This window comes from Marmota flaviventris, chromosome 13 (genome assembly GCF_047511675.1).
Source record: "Marmota flaviventris isolate mMarFla1 chromosome 13, mMarFla1.hap1, whole genome shotgun sequence".
Classification (NCBI taxonomy): domain Eukaryota; kingdom Metazoa; phylum Chordata; class Mammalia; order Rodentia; family Sciuridae; genus Marmota; species Marmota flaviventris.
In genome coordinates, this window is record NC_092510.1 from 92,639,975 (window position 1) to 92,660,291 (window position 20,317).

Below are 20,317 nucleotides of genomic sequence, written 5' to 3' on the forward strand. Positions count from 1 at the left end.
GTTCAGCTGGCTCAATAGACCCTTAGAGATTTTCTACTACAGTCCCATTGTCTGGTTTCTTACCTCGCCTTGCACCTAATTCCTTAAACTCTGATTTCCATCATGAATTCATGGACTCCTCATGTTTGAACCTGGTCTGATCTGATGATGATTCAGATGTTTCTTGATTTCTGCAAAAGATATTGTGTTGGTTCTTGGTGGACAAATAATATCCTTTATCCAGATCATTCATCACTAGCCATTAATGTGGCAAAAGATTAAGGTATTCATTCAGATTAAAATGCACATATTGACTAGTTCAAAACTATGTTTTTATTATGTAATAGTAACCACAGCGTCCCCTTCTTTCTTATTTCCATCTCTTCTTCATCTCCAGTAAAAGAGAACTTGAAGAACATGAGGAGAGACAATCAGAGCAGTGTGTCCCAGTTCCTCCTCCTGGGGCTCCCCATCCAGCCAGAGCAGCAAGGCACGTATTATGCCCTGTTCCTGGCCATGTACCTGACCACGGTGCTGGGGAACCTGCTCATCATCCTGCTCATCAGGCTGGACTCTCGCCTCCACACCCCCATGTACTTCTTCCTCAGCCACTTGGCCCTCACTGACATCTCTTTCTCCTCAGTCACGGCTCCAAAGATGCTCATGAACATGCTGACGCACACTCAGTCCATCTCCTATGCTGGGTGCATTTCCCAGGTATATTTTTTCTTATTGTTTGGGGATCTCGACAGCTTCCTTCTGACCTCAATGGCCTATGACAGGTATGTGGCCATCTGCCACCCCCTGCACTACACCAGAATGATGAAACAGAGCCTCTGTTTCCTGCTAGTTCTTGTGTCCTGGGTCTTATCCGTTGCCAGTGCCCTTTTGCACACCCTCCTCCTAGCCCGTCTCTCTTTCTGTGGAGACAACACTCTCCACCACTTCTTCTGTGACCTCTCTACCTTACTCAAGCTGTCCAGCTCAGACACCACCATCAATCAGCTGGTCATCCTCACTGTAGGAGTGATGGTCATTACTCTGCCATTCACATGTATTCTGGTCTCTTACATCTACATTGGGGCCAGTGTCCTGAGAAGACCCTCCATTAAGGGCATCTGCAAAGCCTTGTCCACATGTGGCTCCCACCTCTCTGTGGTTTCTCTGTACTATGGAGCCATTATTGGACTCTACTTTTTCCCCTCATCCAATACCACTAATGACAAGGATGTCATTGTGTCTGTGTTGTACACTCTGGTCACCCCCATGCTGAACCCCTTTATCTACAGTCTGAGGAATCGGGATATGAAAGGAGCTCTGAGGAACATCCTGAGGAGAGGAACGATTTGAGTGTGATGGGCTTTGTCTTCCTTATTAGTGTTTCGGAGACCATCTCACTTGCCATGAATGCATTCCTTTCCTCTGAATTATCATCCTTAATGAGTCTTGTGGAACATTTTCCAACCTATATTTTCTTTTGCCTTGGATTTACTTTTTCTTTCTAAGTTCTTAAATTTATTATTATTATTTTTATTTTTGTGAACTAGAGTCTTAGGAAACATTTTCACATAGTATATTTGTCCCACATTTTTTTTTAACTTTTTATAGTGAAAGTCTTTCTAGTTTTCATTTCATAGTTTGTAGTTTTTTTATAGGTAAGGTGTTTTCCTTTCTTAATGTCACAAAAATATTTTTTCTGGTAGGTTTATTATTTCTTTTAGATTTTAACTTTATAATACACTATAAATTTATTTTTATGGATAACAATTTTAAATCTAGCTTCATTTTGTTTTTTATTTTCTTTTAAATTTATTTTAATCTTTGTTTTTTGACATGCAAAAGTCATACATATTTATGGGGTACTATTAGATGTTTGCATACAATGTATAATGTTCAAATCAAGGGAAGTATATCTATTTCCTCAACCATGTATCACCTTGTGGTGGGAAGTTTCAAAATCCCTTTTTCTAGCTTTCTTTAAACATATAGTGTAAGTATCCAGAGTCACCATATTGTAAAATAGAACATTAGAATTTATTTCTTCTAACCGTAACTTAGTACCTGTTGACCAACCTTTTCCCATCCCTCTGCCCCATTTCTTCCCTGAAGTTGTAATTTCTTGTCCTCAATCCTAATATTCTTTACTATTGTTAGAGTGACAGTGACTAGGCACACCACATCCAGATTTTTCTTGAAAATGAGAAGGTCTGTTCTCAAACTGAAATAGGTTGGCTCTTTATAAAAGGTCAGGTACAAATCAGGAGCAGAAACTTGACTGGACTCTCTAGTCCAAGGAGGATTAAGTGGTTGTGAAAATAGCAGGGAGAGAAGAGATTTTGCAGAAGACTTTCAGGCTTTGCTGTGATTGTGAGTAATCAGTTTATTCTGCTACGGGGGTTCAGCCTTTTAGGGTGTGTGCAGAAGAAGAACTAGGCAGGAATTCAGGAAGTCCAGACAATCCACAGTGAGCTCAACCAGGTCTTCAGTGTAGTTTAATCCAACTATATTTTATCTTTAAGTGAAGAAAGATATTTCCCTGCCAAGCTACATAATTGTAGAGTCCTAGGTTTCTGTTTGAAATGGCAGTTTTGTCTTTAGTTCTGGGGAATCTGCCTGTGCTCCAAGCAAATGTACCTAAAACTTCATTAAGTCGATTACTATGACAGATATTTCCATAGCCATTATTTCAATGGGTTGTAGTAATTGGTATGAAGGAGGAAGTTAAGTTAAGGGAGGTTTAATAACTCAACCTGTGCTAGTTTTGGAACTGGAACTCAATCTACTGTGTGTGTGAGTTCAAATCACATAACTATAAACCAATTACATATTTTTCAAACATCTGCAATGTTTTCACCCATTTTACTGGAAAACTTACTTTCATTTTTATAAAAACACTGAAATAGCATGTGAACAAATAACATGTGAAGTTAAATTTACATGTGTATGTATGATGTTGTTCATACATGTGAGACATATAATCACATTTTAAATAATGTTAAGATAAATATTCATTTAGTAATCTCCAGGTTTAAATAATAATAATAATAATAATAATAATAATAATAATAATAAAAAACAACTATCAAAATGTTGAAGTACCTTTGGTCCTTAACTTTATCTATTCTCAAAGGAAACCAGTTTCTTGACTATTTTCTCAAGTCTCTTACTTTTCATTGAGTTTCAATGCCTCTGCACTGATCCTTCAATTTTATTGGCTTTGTATTACATATAAATGAAATAAAACTGTATTTATTCTGCTTAATTTTGCTTGTGTTTTTTTTATTTCTGTATGTATGAAATTCATCTACATTTTCATGTCCCACTATGAGACTATGTTATGCTTATCTACTCTGTTTTCAGTGGCTTCTTTTTCCCTTACAGCACTTTGCCATTGTGTTCACACAACTACAAATATTCTCTGCATGCATCCAGTGTGAACATGCACAAAATCCTATGAATTCTCTACCAAGAAAAGGACACACTGGATTACAGGGCATATGTATATCCAATTGAGCTATTACTAAAATAAACTCTTCTACAATATAAATACACTAACATGCTGTGGGCATAATTTAATGGCACAGAACTAGCCCAGCATGTGCAAGGCCCTGAGTTGAATCCCCAGTACCACAAAATGTTAGGTGTTTACCTAGCATATATATGAATTGAACAGGATATATATACATTTATATATGTATATATGTGTATATATATATATATATGAATACATTCTGTTCAATTTTCTGTAAAACTAAACTGCTTTAAAAATAATCTGTATATTTATATATACACACACGCATATATATATATATATACAGATATGAATTGTGTGTACATGCATGTATATATATCAATTATATAGTATATATAAATATATCCCTCTGTGAGTTACTCATATGTCACACTACAAAACTAGTATGAAAAGGCAAGACATAATATGAATTCAGCTACATGACATCTTGGAAAATGTGGAAACTATAGAAATAATACATAAATCTGTTTGCTAAGGCTTTGTTGTAGGGGAAGAAGGAGGATGAATCAGTAGAGAAAAGGGGATTTTTCAGGGGAGAAAATTGTGAGTACATATCACTATGAATTTGGCTGAAACAACAACAGCAAAATGTAATCACAACATACTACACAAAGCTTAAACCCCAATGTTACCTATGGACTTTAGTTGATAACAATATATTAATATTATTCAGTTGTAATAAACGTGTTACATCAGTGCAAGGTGTAGCTGGTGTGGGAAAAGTACTATATGAACACTTCCTGTTCAATTTTTCTGTGAACCTAAAACTGCACTAAAAATAGTCTAGTAATTAGTTTCAATTATACTAACTTAAACCTATATCCACCGAGTATAAGAGTTCTTATTAAACAACATGTGGCATTGGCAGGAGATTTTTAATTATTTTCCAAGTGTAATGAACAACAAAATTTATCTCATTGTGCTTTTACTTTCTATTTCACCCACCAGCAAGGAAACAAAGTATTTTTAGCCTATATTTAGTATTCATGACAGAGATGGATGGCTCTCAACCCAAATTTCATGATCTGTGAAGTTGTCACTGGTAGGGAATCACAGCATTTTCTACTGATCTAGGTGGGTCAAGATGGATCATTGTCCCCAGCGGAGGAGAATGTGTATGATTCCTGGCCAGGATTCTCAACAAGGATGTGAATCTTCTCCTCTATTGGATGAAAGCAGATTCCCGGCGGTTCTCAGAATAATTGAGCCTGGTTCCTGAATTATCACATAGTTAAACTTTCTACACTAGGAGACCCACGCTGGACATTAGAACCACCATCATTACCCTTACTCCTGCAGAATCCCTTCATGTGAAATACATGGTCATTCCTTTTTTGCTGCTTTTCAGTTGGACCCAGTTATTTCAGCACTCCAAGATTCCCAGCTTCTGATAGTATTTAGTATTATATTCACTCCTGAGTATAAACTGTGAACATTGACTTCTGGTGCTCAATAAATGCCATGTATGAGAATGTTCTTAGCAGTTATATTACAGGTGAATTACATAAATAATTATGCACAAAAAATACATAAGAAAAACTATTTCATTAGTTTAAGCAACTGAGCATTGGGTTTGTTCACATGACACTGTCTATTCTTTTTTAATAGCAAAACATTTAAATATAGAATTCCATGTTATTAATTAGAAGCTTTATGCTTAATAGAACAATACCAGAAGCAATCCAAGTGTCCTTCAGCTTAGAATGGTAACAAAATTGTCATTTGTTCATACTTTGGAATAATTATAATAACACATAATTAAAAATGATCTTTCAATAAAGAATTTGAAATTAGATTTAAATAAATAAATACTACATAGTTATATTTGTTACCCATCTTCTCCAGCTAAGATATCTTACAATAAAAAGGAAATGTTTTTTACTAAAAAAAAATAATCATAATAACACAGCAAACAATTAGCCACTTATATATACAGCATAGGTAAATTGTTTTTGTACTATTTTTTAAAAGTTTTAAAATTTGTTTTAATTATTTATACATGGCAGTAAAATGCCTTAATGCTCTTTGATATATCATACATAGATGGAATATAATTTCTCATTTTTCTGAGTGTATATGTTGCAGAAATCATATTGTTCATGTAGTCACATATGTACATACAGTAATAATGACAGTTTCATTCTACTATCTTTCCTGTCCTCATATCTCCTCCCAACCCTCCCATCACTTCACTCTACCTAATCTAAGATAATGCTATTCTTCCCTAGTTCTCCCTGCCTTATTTTGAGTTAGCATTCACATATTAGAGAAAACATTCAGCCTTTAGTTTTGTGGGATTGGCTTATTTTGCTTAACATGAAAATCTCCAGCTCCAACCATTTACTGGCAAACGCCATAATTTTACCCTTCTTTAAAGCTGAGTAATATTCCATTGAGTATATACACCACATTTTCTTTATCCATTTATCTACTGAGGGACACCTAGGTTGGTTCCATAGTCTAGCTATTGTGAATTGAGCTGCTATAAATATTGATGTGACTGTGTTGATGTAGTATGCTGAGTCCTTTAAATCCTTTGGGTATAAATCAAGGAGTGGGATAGCTGGGTCAAATGGTGGTTCCATTCGCAATTTTCTGAGGAATCTCCATACTGCTTTCCATAGTGGTTGCACGAATTTGCAGTCCACTAGCAATGTATGAGTGTACCTTTTCCCCCACTTCCTTGCCAACATTTATTGTTGTCTGTATTCTTGATGGTTGCAATTCTGACAAGAGTGAGATGAAAGAGTAGTTTTGATTTGCATTTCTCTAATTGCTAGAGATGTTGAACACTTTTTCATATATTTGTTGATCAGTTGTATTTCTTCTTCTGTGAAGTGTCTATTCAGTTCCATTTATTGATTGGGTTATTTGTTTTTGTTGTTGTTGTTGTGTTTGTTTTGGTGTTAAGCAACTCAATGAGACCTTGTCTTTAAATAAAATACAAAATAGGACTGGGGACCGGGTTCAATCCTCAGCACCACATAAAAATAAAGGCATTGTATTGTGTCCATCTTCACCAAAAAATAAATATTTTAAAAAAATGTGACTGGGAAGGTGGCTCAGTGGTTGAGTGCCCCTGAGTTCAATCCCTGGTACCCTCCCCCCCCAAAAAAAAAAAAAAAAAACACATGGAACTAGAGATGTATAGAATGGATTTTGGATTGGTATGGTAAGGAGTTGAGCAAGAAGCATAAATTGAAAGGTTAATTTTGGTATTGTGAGAAACTTAAAGCAATAGAATGTGGACACCATGGTGATAATGAGACGTGTGTCCCTTCACTCCTTTGCTCTGAGAGTGTTAGAGTGCCCCTAAAATAGCACAGGGTCCAGAAACTAGGTACTTGGGTTAACAAACTCATCCTCTAGATTGGAGTCTTATGGATTTAGAAACACATTTTACCCAATGTGAAGAGAGAAGTCAAAACACTTTGTGAAGCACCAAGTTTCTAATACCAGCATTTGTGTATTATCATTATTGCTTCAGGGGCAAACTCTCTTATGGCTGCTTCAACAAGAAGTTCATTCCACAAAGGAGCCAATTGCAATGAAGTCATTATATCCTGTATGTAATCTGTAGTTGGAGTAGGAGTTTTGATGCTGAGGTCCTCTTATAATTTATGAGAACTAACACCGATTTCTCAGTCTGTGAACCAGTGTGTATTGATATATTTTTTTTCCTTTGTTTCTGAACTGATAACTCTTCAGCTTGTTGCAATGCAATAGTGAGCTTCACCTGTTTCCCTGAGCTCCATATCGTCCAGAGAAAGATGAAAGAACCTTTCCATGTTCTGTAGCTGAACGTATCTGTGCTCATTGCCTAAGGATACATGTCAGGGCAGGTATAAAATTTACCTTCAGTAATATGATCATATGTGTGTGTAGGGGGGGGGGTGGTGTATCTGGAGTATGTTAGAATGTGACAGACAGCTCCATATAGAGTAATTTATCTTCATATGAGTCTCCATCCAAATTTTCAGATGATAAGGTGAAACCACAATTCCATAAAGAATAATTTATCTCAAACTTATCCTTCATCTACTTTTTTTAAAACACACTGGAAAAATGTATTTTCTTTGGTTAATCCTTAACACATATTTACATATTAAATCTTATTGGGTTAGTTTTTTTTTTCCAAATTATGCACCCAACCTCTGTAACTTTCTTCATCTCTGCTTCCAAAATCCAAGTGTAAACATGTATTATATGATACCTAAACTGCTGCATTCAGATCCCTGATGACTCTCGTGCCTTCCTATAATCTTATCTCTATCCAGTAGACAGCGAATGGTTTACATGGTTAGTCACTTCCTGTATAAATTGATTTTGTGTGTGTGTGCTGTAGTGCTTTGATGAGAATAGAATTGAAACTTTCCATTGCTTCAGAATAGGCTTTGTATTTCTATTACTTCAGAAAAAGCCTCTGGCCTGTCACCATTTCTCCAGCTGCATGTCTTTCCCAGGACGGCCGTGATCTTGGCTGGTTCTGCTCCTCAAGTGCCCAGCCATGCCCTCTCCAAACACTTAACTGAAGTACCTGCCTTTGTAATCTTCAGATGACAGGCTCTCATATTCTGGGCTAATTGGAAAGAGCACATAACAGTCACATTTCCCATACCCAGTCTCTTGTAATCAACAATCTATCAAAATTATGACTACACATTCCCTCCGATTCTAAAGTAGGAATTTGTCCTACGTGTATCTACATTGCAGTGTAAAATGAAATATGGAGATTGTTATTTATTGTAATCTTATTGGTAATAACAAAACATTAGAAACAACTTACATGTCCAACAGAGAGCTATTTGCCATTGTCACTGTGACAAACTGTTAGTAACACGATAATCAGATAACTATGTAATTCATCTCAAGTAACATTAACAAAAGTTTTAAACTAGTGGGCTAAAGGATATAGTACTTTTAAAGGTAATTTCATTCAATCAATTTGGGACAACTGGTACAATAATGTATACTTTAGGTAATCCCCCAAATGGGTTGTAAGATAGTGGGACAACTCCTCACTTCAACTCTCTCACATGTTTAGACTGAATAAAAGTTAATGGATTTCAGATTCTATACTTAGGTAGAACATCATATTCTATTTCCTTGTTATTTGGTGATTGTTAACAAAAATTAGTTTAAGACCAACAGACCTGAGGAGAGGGAGAGGGGAATGATAACAAACTACAAGAAATGGTAGAAATACAGGCTGAGATTAGTTAAGAACTGCTGGCATAAAAACCAAGGTGAGGAACTACAAAAAGGAGAAGTTATTTTTTGTTTATGAGGAAAAGAAATGAAGAACTTCTTCTGGGTCCATTCAGGATGTGGCTAGAAAAGGGGATCATTTCCTGGCATTTCACAGACTTCAAAAAGCAAGATTTGGTTTAAGTTGAGGGAATACACAAAAAAGGAATTTGGAAGAGAAACAGAATGTTTCTCCACGTGCTATGAAAATTCATTTAGAAAGGTTGAAATAAGACTAAATAGGGTAAGTGGGAAAGAGTTTTCCTGAAGAAAAAAATTATAGATGTATTTCAAAGTATATCACCAGACATCTAATGTTGATTGAATTCATACCCTTGAGGCCCTTGCTGCTGCATATGATTTTTCCACCAGTTCTCCAGACCCAGATACCTTGCTGATTCAGATCTCCTCATGATGTTCTCTAATCTTGATCCAAACCATGGAAATAAAGCATCAGCAAAAAGGTGCTTCAGAACCTGGGAAGGTTCAGCCGGCTCAACAGACCCTTAGAGATCTTCTACTATAGTCCCACTGACTGGTTTCTTCCTCACCTTGCACCTAATTATCTAATCTTGGATTTCCATCATGAATACTTGGACTCCTCATGTTTGAACCTGGTCTGATCTGATGATGATTCAGATGTTTCATGGTTTCTGCAAAAGATATTGTGTTGGTTCTCAGTGAACAAATAATATTCTTTATTCAGACTATCTAGCCATTAATGTGGCAAAAGATTAAGATATTCCTTAATATACACATATTGACTCATTTTGCTTTTCATTCTTTTCTATTTTCATCTATTCTTTGCTTTCAGCAAAAGAAGAGCATGAGGAGGGATAATCAGAGCAGTGTGTCCGAGTTCCTCCTCCTGGGGCTCCCCATCCAGCCAGAGCAGCAAGGCATGTACTACGCCCTGTTCCTGGGCATGTACCTGATCACGGTGCTGGGGAACCTGCTCATCATCCTGCTCATCAGGCTGGACTCTCGCCTGCACACCCCCATGTACTTCTTCCTCAGCCACTTGGCCCTCACCGACATCTCTTTCTCCTCAGTCACGGCTCCAAAGATGCTCATGAACATCTGGGATAATCCATCTCATATGCTGGGTGCATTTGCCAGGAATTATTTTAGGTATTGTTCGCAGATCTTGACAACTTCCTTCTGACCTTGATGGCCTATGACAGGTATGTGGCCATCTGTCACCCTCGGTAATATACCACCATCATGAATCAGAACATCTGTTTCTTGCTTATAATTGTGTTATGGATTTTGTCCTTTGCCAATGCCTTTTTGCACACTCTCCTTCTAGCCCGTCTGTCCTTCTGTGGAGACAACACTGGTCACCACTTCTTCTGTGGCCACTGTGCCTTACTTAAGCTTTCCAGCTAAGACACATCATCAATTAGTTGGTCATCCTCACTGTAGGAGTTGTGGTCATTATCCTGCCACTCATGTGCATTCTCGTTCTTATGGCCGCATTGGGGCCACCATCCTGAGAAGACCCTCCATCAAGGGCATCTTCAAAGCCTTTTCCACATGTGGCTCTCACCTCTCTGTGGTTTCTGTGTACTATGAAGCAATTATTGGAGTCTACTGTGTCCCCTCATCCAATAATACTAATGACAAAGATGTCATTAGTATTAATGTGTCTGTGTTGTACACTCTGGTCACCCCCATGCTGAATCCCTTCATCTACAGTCTGAGGAATCAGGATATGAAAGGAGCTCTGAGAAACATCCTCAGAAGCAGAACATTTTCAGTGTAATACACTTTATGTTCTCACTAACTGCATATGAGACCCTATTAATCCCATGTGTGCACCCTTTTCTCTCTGAATCTCTTTTCTTAATCAATCTTTAGATGGTATTTTCTTTTCTGCCAATGTTTACACTTTGAATTTAGTTATTCTGTGTAATGCTTTGTCAGTTTGTCAGATTTGGGAATATTTTTACAGATATACCTGAATATTTTTTTCTCATTTAATAGCATCCTTTTCTTGTAAATATTTCAAATTTTCACATACTCACAGATTTTGGTCCTTTTTCATTGGGTAGTCCTCTTCCTTTTTTATCAAAATTTGTTTCTTAAGAAAACAATTGTATTTATTTGTTCAAGTAAATTCATGTTTTTATTTTTGTTTTTACCTTGTCATATACTTGGAATTTATTTTTGTGAATAATCTTAATCGTTAATTTAGTTTATTGTTTTTTTCTTTTTTAATTGATGCATAAAAATGGTACATATTTACAGGGTATCATGAGATGTTTCCATTACATATACACAATGCATACTGCTCCATTTTTTTAAAAAAAACAAAAGCTATCTAATTTCTCAAATATTTATCAGTTCTTTTTGGTGAAAACTTTCAAAGTCTCTTCCAGTTTTTTTGGTGTATGTATAGCATATAATTATCTATAGTCACCGTATTGTTCAATAGAATACCAGAATTAACCAGTCTAACTTAGTATTTATTGGCCAATCTTCCCCAACTCTCTCACCCTGTTCACACCAGTTATTGTAATCTCTTAGGCATTGTCCAATTTTTTTTTAACTTTGGTTGTAATGATGGTGATTAGACACCCATTTTTTTTTTTGCCACTCAAAAATGAGAATTTCTTTCCGTAAATGAAGAGAAAATTGTTCAGATAGAATCCGAACAGGTATGAAGTATGACCTGCAACTTGACTAGGGAGGATTAAGTATGTGTGAAGAATAGTAGAGAGAGTGGAAGTTTTCTCCTGAAAAACTCCACTTTCCAGGAGTTGTTGTGATTGTGGGTGATGAGTCCATTCTGGTACGGGGCGTGCAGCATTTCAGGGTGTGAACAGAAAATAACCAGGCAGGAAGTCAGGAAGTACAGGCAACCTGCAGTGAGCTCAAACAGGTGTTTGGTGTAGTTGAATCCAGGTGTATTTTCTCTTTCAATGTACAAAGTTATTTCCCTGCCCAGCTGCATAAATGCCATCCTATGTTTCCATCCCAAATGGCAGTTTTGTCTTTAGTCATGGAGAAACTGCCTGTGGTCCAAGCAAGTGCTTAAATGTACTTACAAATGTACTTATTAATCAATCACTGTGACAGATATTTCCATGGCTATTATTTCAATGAGTTGTAGTAATTGATATGAAGGAGGAAGTTCAAGTTAAGGGGGATTTAATAATTAGGCCTATGCTAGTTGGTGGAATTGGAACTCAATCTACTGAGGGTGTGAGGTCAAATCATACAACTATAAGCCAATTGAATATTTTTCACATTTCTGTAATATTTTTGTCCATTTCACTTTCATCTTATAATAATATTGAATTTGGATATGAACAAAATGACATATATAAGATGTTATATGTGGTTTAACTATAGCACATATATGATGTATTTTTCCTTATAAATGTACATGTGTTAATATATATAAAATATATGATCATATTTTAAGTAATAATGTTACCAAGAGTTCAGTCCTTGTCCTGGATGCCAATTCAATAATGAGGACATGGTTTTGAGGGGAAAGAAGGTTTATTGCCTTGCTAGCAAAGGAGAAACACAAATTCTGCCCATCAGGAAGTACAGAGGGTTTTTAAAGAAGAGATTCATTCTGGTGAGCCCTGGGGAGAGTTGTGACTCACTTGTTAATTTGAGAGATAGCCTTTCTTCGATCTTCTGACACTATCCCTGGAGTCTGAATTACTTGGTTCCTGTGGTGGGTGTGTGCTCAAAGATAGATAACTTGGCCTAGGATGGGAAAAAGGAAATCCAGTTCCTTAGCCATAATGGCAGAGCAGCAAAGGCTATATAAAAGCATGAGGCGGACTCTCATTACAATAGCATTTAAATACTATTACAATAGTATTTAAAGAACAATATTCATTCAACATCATTCACCTTTAAATAGGGGAAAAAAGCTAACAATGTGTGGAAGCTCCTCTGGTCTTCAGCTATATTTTCTTTGCTCTTGAAGGCACCCAGTATCTTGAGTATTTTCACAAATTCTTTATTTTTCATTAGAATTTTAATACTTCTCTATCGATCCTTCAATTCTGTCTTCTCCAAACTGCACAAAAATAAAATAAGACCGTATTTACTCTGTTGAATTTTTCTTTTGTTGTCATCTACTATTATCCCTGTGAAATCATCTTTATATTTTCATATTCCACTGTGATGCTCTTATCTCCTCTATTTTCAGGACCATTTATTTTCCTTTGGCTTTCAACATTTTTCTATAATGATCATGCTGCTACAAACATTTTTGTAATGCATCCTCTGTGTAGATTCAAGGGATTCTGTAACACATACACCAAGAAGAAGGATAACTGGATTGTAGACCATGTGTATATCTAATTGAACTATCATTGCTAAACTCTCCTACAAAACAATTACACTATGAAGACAATATGATAAGACTTCGTACTATATGATCTCAACTGTATGACATTTTGGAAAAGGCAAACTATAGTGATAACAAAAATATTAGTAGTTGCTAAGTATTTGGTGCTGGGGAAAGGGAGGGATGAATATGTGAATCAAAGAGGATTTTCAGTGTAGAATTTTTTTCTGTATAATACTATAGTTGAGTACTTCTCACTATAAAACTGTTAAAAAACAAGCAAAGGAAAAACCTGTAGTGAATTCTAATATAAACTGTTCATGCTAGTCAATAATAATGTATCCATGTTGGTTCAATTATACTAATTGCACTATATCAATCCAAGATGTTAATGGGAGAAACTGTGGCCAGTGGCTGGGAAAAATACATTGTGAACCCTTTCTGATCAATTTTCTATGAATGTAAGCCTGCTCTAAAAATAGTCTATTAATTATAAACAATAGTGATTTAAATCTGTATCCACAGAGTTCCTATTACTTTGCCTCTGAAAGAATACTCAGTATTGACAGAAGATTTTTTTAATGTTTTCCAAGTAGTAAATATCAAATTGTATCTCATTGTGCCTTTACTTTCTCTTTTGCTTATTATTCATTAAGTAAAGCATTTTTGCATATGTTTACTGGCTATTTGTGTCAGATATGGCTATTACTCACCCAGATTTCATGATCTATGAATTGTCACTCAAAGATAGCAGTTGTATTTTCTTACAAATCTAAGACTAGGTGACACAATGGAAGAGAATGCTTGCTATTTCCTGGCCAGATTTTCAAAGAAGCAGATTTCCTTCTCTATTGGATGGAAGCAGATCACCTGCTGCCTCAGAGATAATAGAGTCTGGTTCCTGAATTAACACACAGGGAAATGCCTTCTGTCCAGTAGGAGAGTCGCAATGGACCATTAGAACAACTATCATTACCCTTCTTGCACAGAATTCCTCTATGTAAAACTAGGGTCATTTGTTTTCTGGCTTTTGTCTTTATCTTTTGCATTGTTGAAAGTTTTCAAATAACCTGAAAATTTATTCCTTGTTCACTGTTAATTATAAACATTATGCAAATATCTTCCATTATTTAAAGATAGTTACTATGTTAAATATTATCTACTGTCTACCAACACCTTAATTTTAATGTGCTTGGAGTTATTCATGCATCAATTTGCTATTTTTTTTTTTACTTTAAAGTGGATCTTTGGGTAAGTCACCCTGAAAAGGGCAAGCATTCTGATTTCTAGTAAATAAGGGAGAGATGTGCCATTGGTAAGTATTCAGAGACTGAGGAAGAGGAACTCCAATACTTTTAAATGTATTTTTTAGTTGTAGATGGATACGATACCTTTATTTTGTTTATTTTTTCGTGATGCTGAGGATTGAACCCAGTGCTTCACACAGGCTAGGCAAGCTCTCTAACAATGAGCCACAACCCCAGCCCTTCAGTATTTTCTGACAGGGAACCATCTTATATTTGATGAATTCCCTCTAGCACAATTTGCTACAGGTATTTCAGCAATAAGAGGCTCAACCCTATGATCTTGCTTTAGCATAGAGTTACTGCAAAATAATAGCCTACAACATGGCCAATATGTACTATAGTATCATTTTCAGAGTAAATGCCTTTCAAACGCAGAGATATTAATACCAATTCAACACACACACACACAGAGAGAGAGAGAGAGAGAGAGAGAGAGAGAGAGAGAGAGATACAAGTACTTTATATCTAACAGCTTATGTGTGCAAGACATTGTCTAGAGTCAGGAAGAAGTTTGTAACTTTGGAAAATACAAGTCAGGTAAAATCCTAGAGTAAAATCCATGTCTCTAATCAATACAATGAGAAATTGAGCTAGATGTCATCAGAAGTCAGAATAGTTGAATATCAGTATTACTTGCTTTGAACACAATTCAGCAGGATGCAGTTATTATAGCACTTGGAGATTTCCACTGCCTGATAGGATTTTTAAGTTGGCATTGGCTAGGAAACCATGTGCGTTATAGTGTGGTTCAAATCAAGTATATCTGAATTTTTTAGTGTTTTCATCCATGCATTATAGTTACACATAGTGGCGGAGTTCATTTTCACCCATTCAGACATGCAAAGAATATAACTTATCATCCCAAAATCAAATAACCCAATTAATAAATGGGCATATGAATTAAACAGACAGTTCTCAAAAAGAAGAAATACCAATGGCCAGCAAATATAAGAAAAAAATGTTCAGCATCCTTAGCAGTTAGGGATTTGCAAATCAAAACTACACTATCTCACACCACTCAGAATGGCAGTCATCAAGAATACAAGTAATAACAAATGCTGGAGAGGATCTGGAGGAAAAGGAACACTTTTACAATGTTGGTGGGATTGTGAATTAGTACAACCACTGTGGAAATCAGTATAAAGGTTCCTCAAAAGACTAGGCATGGAACCACCATATGACCCAGCTATACCACTCCTCAGTATTTACAATTCCTCAGATGAAAGTCAAAGGGAGATCAGTAGAGGAAAGGGACCAGGAAGTGGGAGGGAGGAAAGGCTGGAGGGTTATATTGTCCAAATTATATTGTTATGCTGTTGTACTTGTATCAATATGTAACAACAAATCCCATCATTATGTACAACTATAATGCACCAATAAAAAATTGGAGGTAAAAATAATTGGAGGTCCAGGAAGAAATCATAATGATATTTTATCTCCTATTCACTCATTTTTCTGAAGTCCGATTGCAGTGACTGAGCCCATCCTCTTGAAATGGAGTGGGGGTCAGAACAAGGGGTCATAGAATGTGTTTCCTTGATGGCCACTGTATTAAAGAGGTTTCGCCTTTTCTTGGGTTGGATGATGGTCAAAACTGACTAGTTCTGCTGTGTCCCCTCCAGGTTGGGGATATTTAGAGACTTCCAGACAGCCTTCTCATGCATCCACTGCAATGTGGTTAACGTATATTTTCTCCCTGTGGACACTCCTCCTCAGATCCCCTCATTATATAATGCTGTGCTCCATACAATTATCTGTCTCAGAGTCTCTTTGGCTTTCTTAAAGCTCTTTTCGGGCAGATTTAATGGCTTATACCTGTCTTTATCACACAACGCACCTGTGGTATACAGGAAACTTTTGTTTAGTTTTGGTTTATTGCCCACTATGATAAGAAATGAAAATAGTTTCTTAACATATTTCTCTTGTTTTCTCACCCGTCCTTTCTTCTCATTTCTTCTTTGCAATTTCTGTTGCTTTCATAAAAGCCAGAGCTATACATACCAAACTCTTTAAATGGTTCTAGTCCACTAGCTTCTCCTGTTAAGCTTGAAATAAGGAGGAAAGTACCTTCCTCCCTATTGGGAGGATGTGGAGCTTCATCCAAAAGCTCCCTATTACAAGACCCTCTCTTGTTTCCAACTTATAAATATTTTTAGACCCACATTAGATTGAGAGGCTTAAGAGTTATAATATTGATTATTTGGAATTTTCTATAAATATCTTCATTTTCAACTTTACTATTCTATTTCAACTTACTAGACTATCTCATCTATTTTATTTTGTGTCTATCAAAATGTTGTCTCCATGGAAACCCTGACACATGATGCTACCTTTTTCTGATCACCAGGACAAGATGGAATTTTGTGTGTCTGAATAATTCTTGTTTAAGACTCAGGTAAAGCAATACATGCTCTGGGAAGTCTTTAGTATCCTCCTACACCAAGCTGTGCTACTTTTTCTTCCTTTGATTTATACTGTTCCATATAAACTATTATAGTCCTCACTGAATCACTTTGGAGTCAGACAGCCAACACTCAAATCTTCCTTTCACTAACAGTATGGTCTTGGGGGTGTTTGTCACCTCTTTGCACCTGAGTTTTCCCAAACTATGTATTTGAGTTGTTGTCAGGATAAAATTAGATGATTTTACCTCATATGAAGCCTTTAGATCAGTACCTGAGAGATCCAAGGTGACTTTGTCACTGAATACCTGTATGTGTTTGGGATAAAAGAAGTATGCACTGTATTCCTGAAGGACAAGAAAGCAGTAAGTGAAGTGAAACCTACTTTGAAAGTTCTAGGTTTCAGAGTTCCTGGATGTCTGGGTACCTTTATGATAGGGTAGCTATATCTTTACCAAAAAAAAGGAAATTTTCTTAGAAATGAACATGTGAAAGGTCAGACACATTTTGTAACAAGTTTTAAATCTGCAGAAGGACCAGTTCTGTTGCCTTCTGTTTAGTGATACCAGCCAAAATATTTTCCAATCCAAATATTAAAAAATAAAGTCCTACAAAACATATTCTGCTTTATTATTTTCCTCAACAGGTGCAAGGATATTATCAGCAAAGCATTTTGAAAAACAAATGTAGAAGAAAACAAATGAGTTATATTTTAATAATTTGTATTTATATTTAGAGGAAACAAGATCATCCTGCCCACATCCTGAACAGGCAGTGGATATGGGGTTCCCCTCAGTGGAATGGGCTGGCTGAGAAATAAAAGCTAGGAAAAATAGGACAACGAAAAAACCCACAGGACACAGAAAATAATTTCAAAAATAGGGGCAGGACAGGCAAGCCCATCATATGGATCAAGCTTCTATACTATGGCAAAAGGGAGTCTGCACTTCCTTTATTTATATCAGGAAACATCAAAGTCTTCCATAGAATGTTCTTCTGCAAAAAAGTTAAAGGTGGGCTGTCTAGTTCCCAACAGGTTTTGCTCATCTGCAGAATACTATGAGGGATCTTCCTAATAGATTAGAGATAAAGGTCACGTGCATTGGGCAATCTATTGCCACAGGAGAGCCACGGATAGCCAAACTAGATCCCCCTGGCTACCCTCAAGATCATACAAATGTTGTCAAAAGAAAAGTCTTAGTTGGAAGAGTATGTCTTCTTACTCAGGAGTTTGAATAAGGCCCCTTTCATGTCTTTATTTCTCAGGCTATAAATGAAGGGGTTCAGCATGGGGGTGACCACTGTGTACATCACCGAAGCAATTATGTTATTGTCACCGGTGTTGCTGGATGAGGGAAGAAAATAAAGACCAATAATTGCCCCATAATAGAGAATCACCACTGAGAGATGGGAACCACAAGTGGACAGGGCTTTGTAGATGCCCTTGGAAGAGGGAACCTGGAAGATAGTGAACCCAATACGACCATACGAAACCAGGATGCACAGGAATGGAAGCATGATGGCTGCTAACCCTGCAGTGAAGATCACCACCTGGTTGAGGGAGGTGTCTGAGCAGGACAACTTAAGCAGGGCACCAAGGTCACAGAAGAAGTGGGGGATAATGTGGTCAGCACAGAAGGACAGCCGGGCCAGGAGGAGGGTATGCAAAAGAGCACAAGCACCAGCAATGACCCAGGACACAGCTACCAACATGCCACACAGGCTCTGACTCATGACACTGGTATAATGTAGAGGGTGACAGATGGCCACATACCTGTCATAGGCCATTGAAGTGATAAGAAAACTGTCCAAGTCAGCAAAAAATATGAAAAAATATGTCTGTGAAATGCACCCTTCATAGGTGATGGATAGGTGCTGGGTCTGCAAGCTCAACAGCATCTTTGGGACAGTGACAGATGAGAAAAAGATGTCAGTGAGGGCCAAGTGGCTGAGGAAGAAGTACATGGGGGTGTGCAGGCGAGAGTCCAGCCTGATGAGCAGGATGATGAGCAGGTTCCCCAGCACCGTGGTCAGGTACATGCCCAGGAACAGGGTGAAGAAGATGCTCCACTGCTCTGGCCAGATGTGGAGCCCCAGGAGGAGGAATTCTGACACAATGCTCTTGTTCTCAGATCTCATACTTATGTATTAATGTGGGGGTGAGGTACTGGGGAAGAAAGTTGAAGGGAAAAAGTGTAATGTCTTGGAATAAGAAATGATGACTGTGGAATAGAGTGATAGAGATGATCTTCTGACTTAGCAAGTGTCTTCCATATTTTCTTACATTTACCCCATATTTCACTGCAAACATGGTAGAAAATAATGTAGGTGTAGGATGTATAACCACTTTCTTTCTTGTCTGGTCCCAGTCTCTGTAAATGATAATACTAACAGTTAATATTTACTTAATAATTTTCCTTTTACACTATTCTAACAACTTAGTGTAGGGCTGATGTAGTAGTCTTAGATATAGGAGCTAGGTAGGTACTGTCATCATTTCTACAATCTGAATGCCAAAATTAATTTTTAAAAGGAATTCTAATCTTTTCGGTGTCTCTAAAGTAGCCTATAAGCAATTTATTTCCCAGTCCAAGTCAATATGAAAATATCTATCTCTGTTATTTAAAAAGAAGGTAGGAATTCACTATAATACATCAAAGTTTATTTTAAAGCTATTGTGATTGCAGTAAATAATGTATTTTTACAAAGAAAAACCAATAAAGCCTAGAAATGGATAGGTCTATAGTGAAGATTGACAGTTGACAGAAGTGGCATTTTAAATCACTGAGAAAACAGAAAAGAATGGATTCTTCAATTCATGGGCAGTTGGCCATCCATACAGGAAAAAATACCATTATACCTGTGTCTCACACCATACACAAAAAGTCTCAGATGGATTTAAAAAATTAAATATGAGAAATAAAATTGTAGAACCAATAGAAGAATATACCATACCTTAAATTTATGATCTTAGAGTAGAAACATAATTTTTTGGTGTGAGGAGGTGGAGTACTGGGGATTGAACCCAGGGGTTCAAGAACCACTGAGCCACATCCCTAATTCATTTTATTTTTTATTTTGAGACAACTCATTAAGTTGCTTAGGGCCTCACTAAATTGCTGAGGCTGGCCTCAAACTTGCAATTTTCATGCCTCAGGCTACCAAGTTGTCACCCAGATACACTTTTCTTAATCAAGACCCCATAAAACAGACAATGTAAATCCAAATTAGTTTGAGTGCATTAATATAAAATTTCTGAACTATACCACCTCCAACACAATCCTGCAAAGTTAAGAGACAAGCTACACACTGGAGAATATGCCCCAATCAGCAAAAGGTTGATATTCAGGATGCATATAAAATTCCTAAGAATCAATAAAGAAAAGACAAAAATTACAATAAAATTTAGCAAAAAGGCTGGGCATGCCTATTATCCCAGAGGCTCAGGAAGATGAGACAGGAGGATGGCGAGTTCAAAGCCAGCCTCAGCAACAGTGGGGTGCTAAGTAAGCTAAGGTCTCAGTGAGACCCT

The 20,317-nt window shown here is 36.8% G+C and overlaps 2 protein-coding genes and 1 pseudogene across 2 annotated transcripts; 2 read left to right on the plus strand and 1 right to left on the minus strand.

Moving 5' to 3' along the window:
• The first annotated feature begins 396 nt into the window (after window positions 1–396).
• Window positions 397–1,329, plus strand: LOC139701531 (olfactory receptor 1J21-like). The gene has a single exon (XM_071600466.1). It carries the CDS (start codon window positions 397–399, stop codon window positions 1,327–1,329), a length of 933 nt encoding a protein of 310 aa, XP_071456567.1.
• Window positions 1,330–9,584: 8,255 nt separating this feature from the next.
• LOC139701490 (olfactory receptor 1J21-like) lies at window positions 9,585–10,523 on the plus strand (annotated as a pseudogene).
• Window positions 10,524–17,982: 7,459 nt separating this feature from the next.
• Window positions 17,983–18,924, minus strand: LOC114094074 (olfactory receptor 1J1-like). Its single transcript, XM_027937023.2, has one exon. It carries the CDS (start codon window positions 18,922–18,924, stop codon window positions 17,983–17,985), a length of 942 nt encoding a protein of 313 aa, XP_027792824.2.
• Between the last annotated feature and the right edge of the window lie 1,393 nt (window positions 18,925–20,317).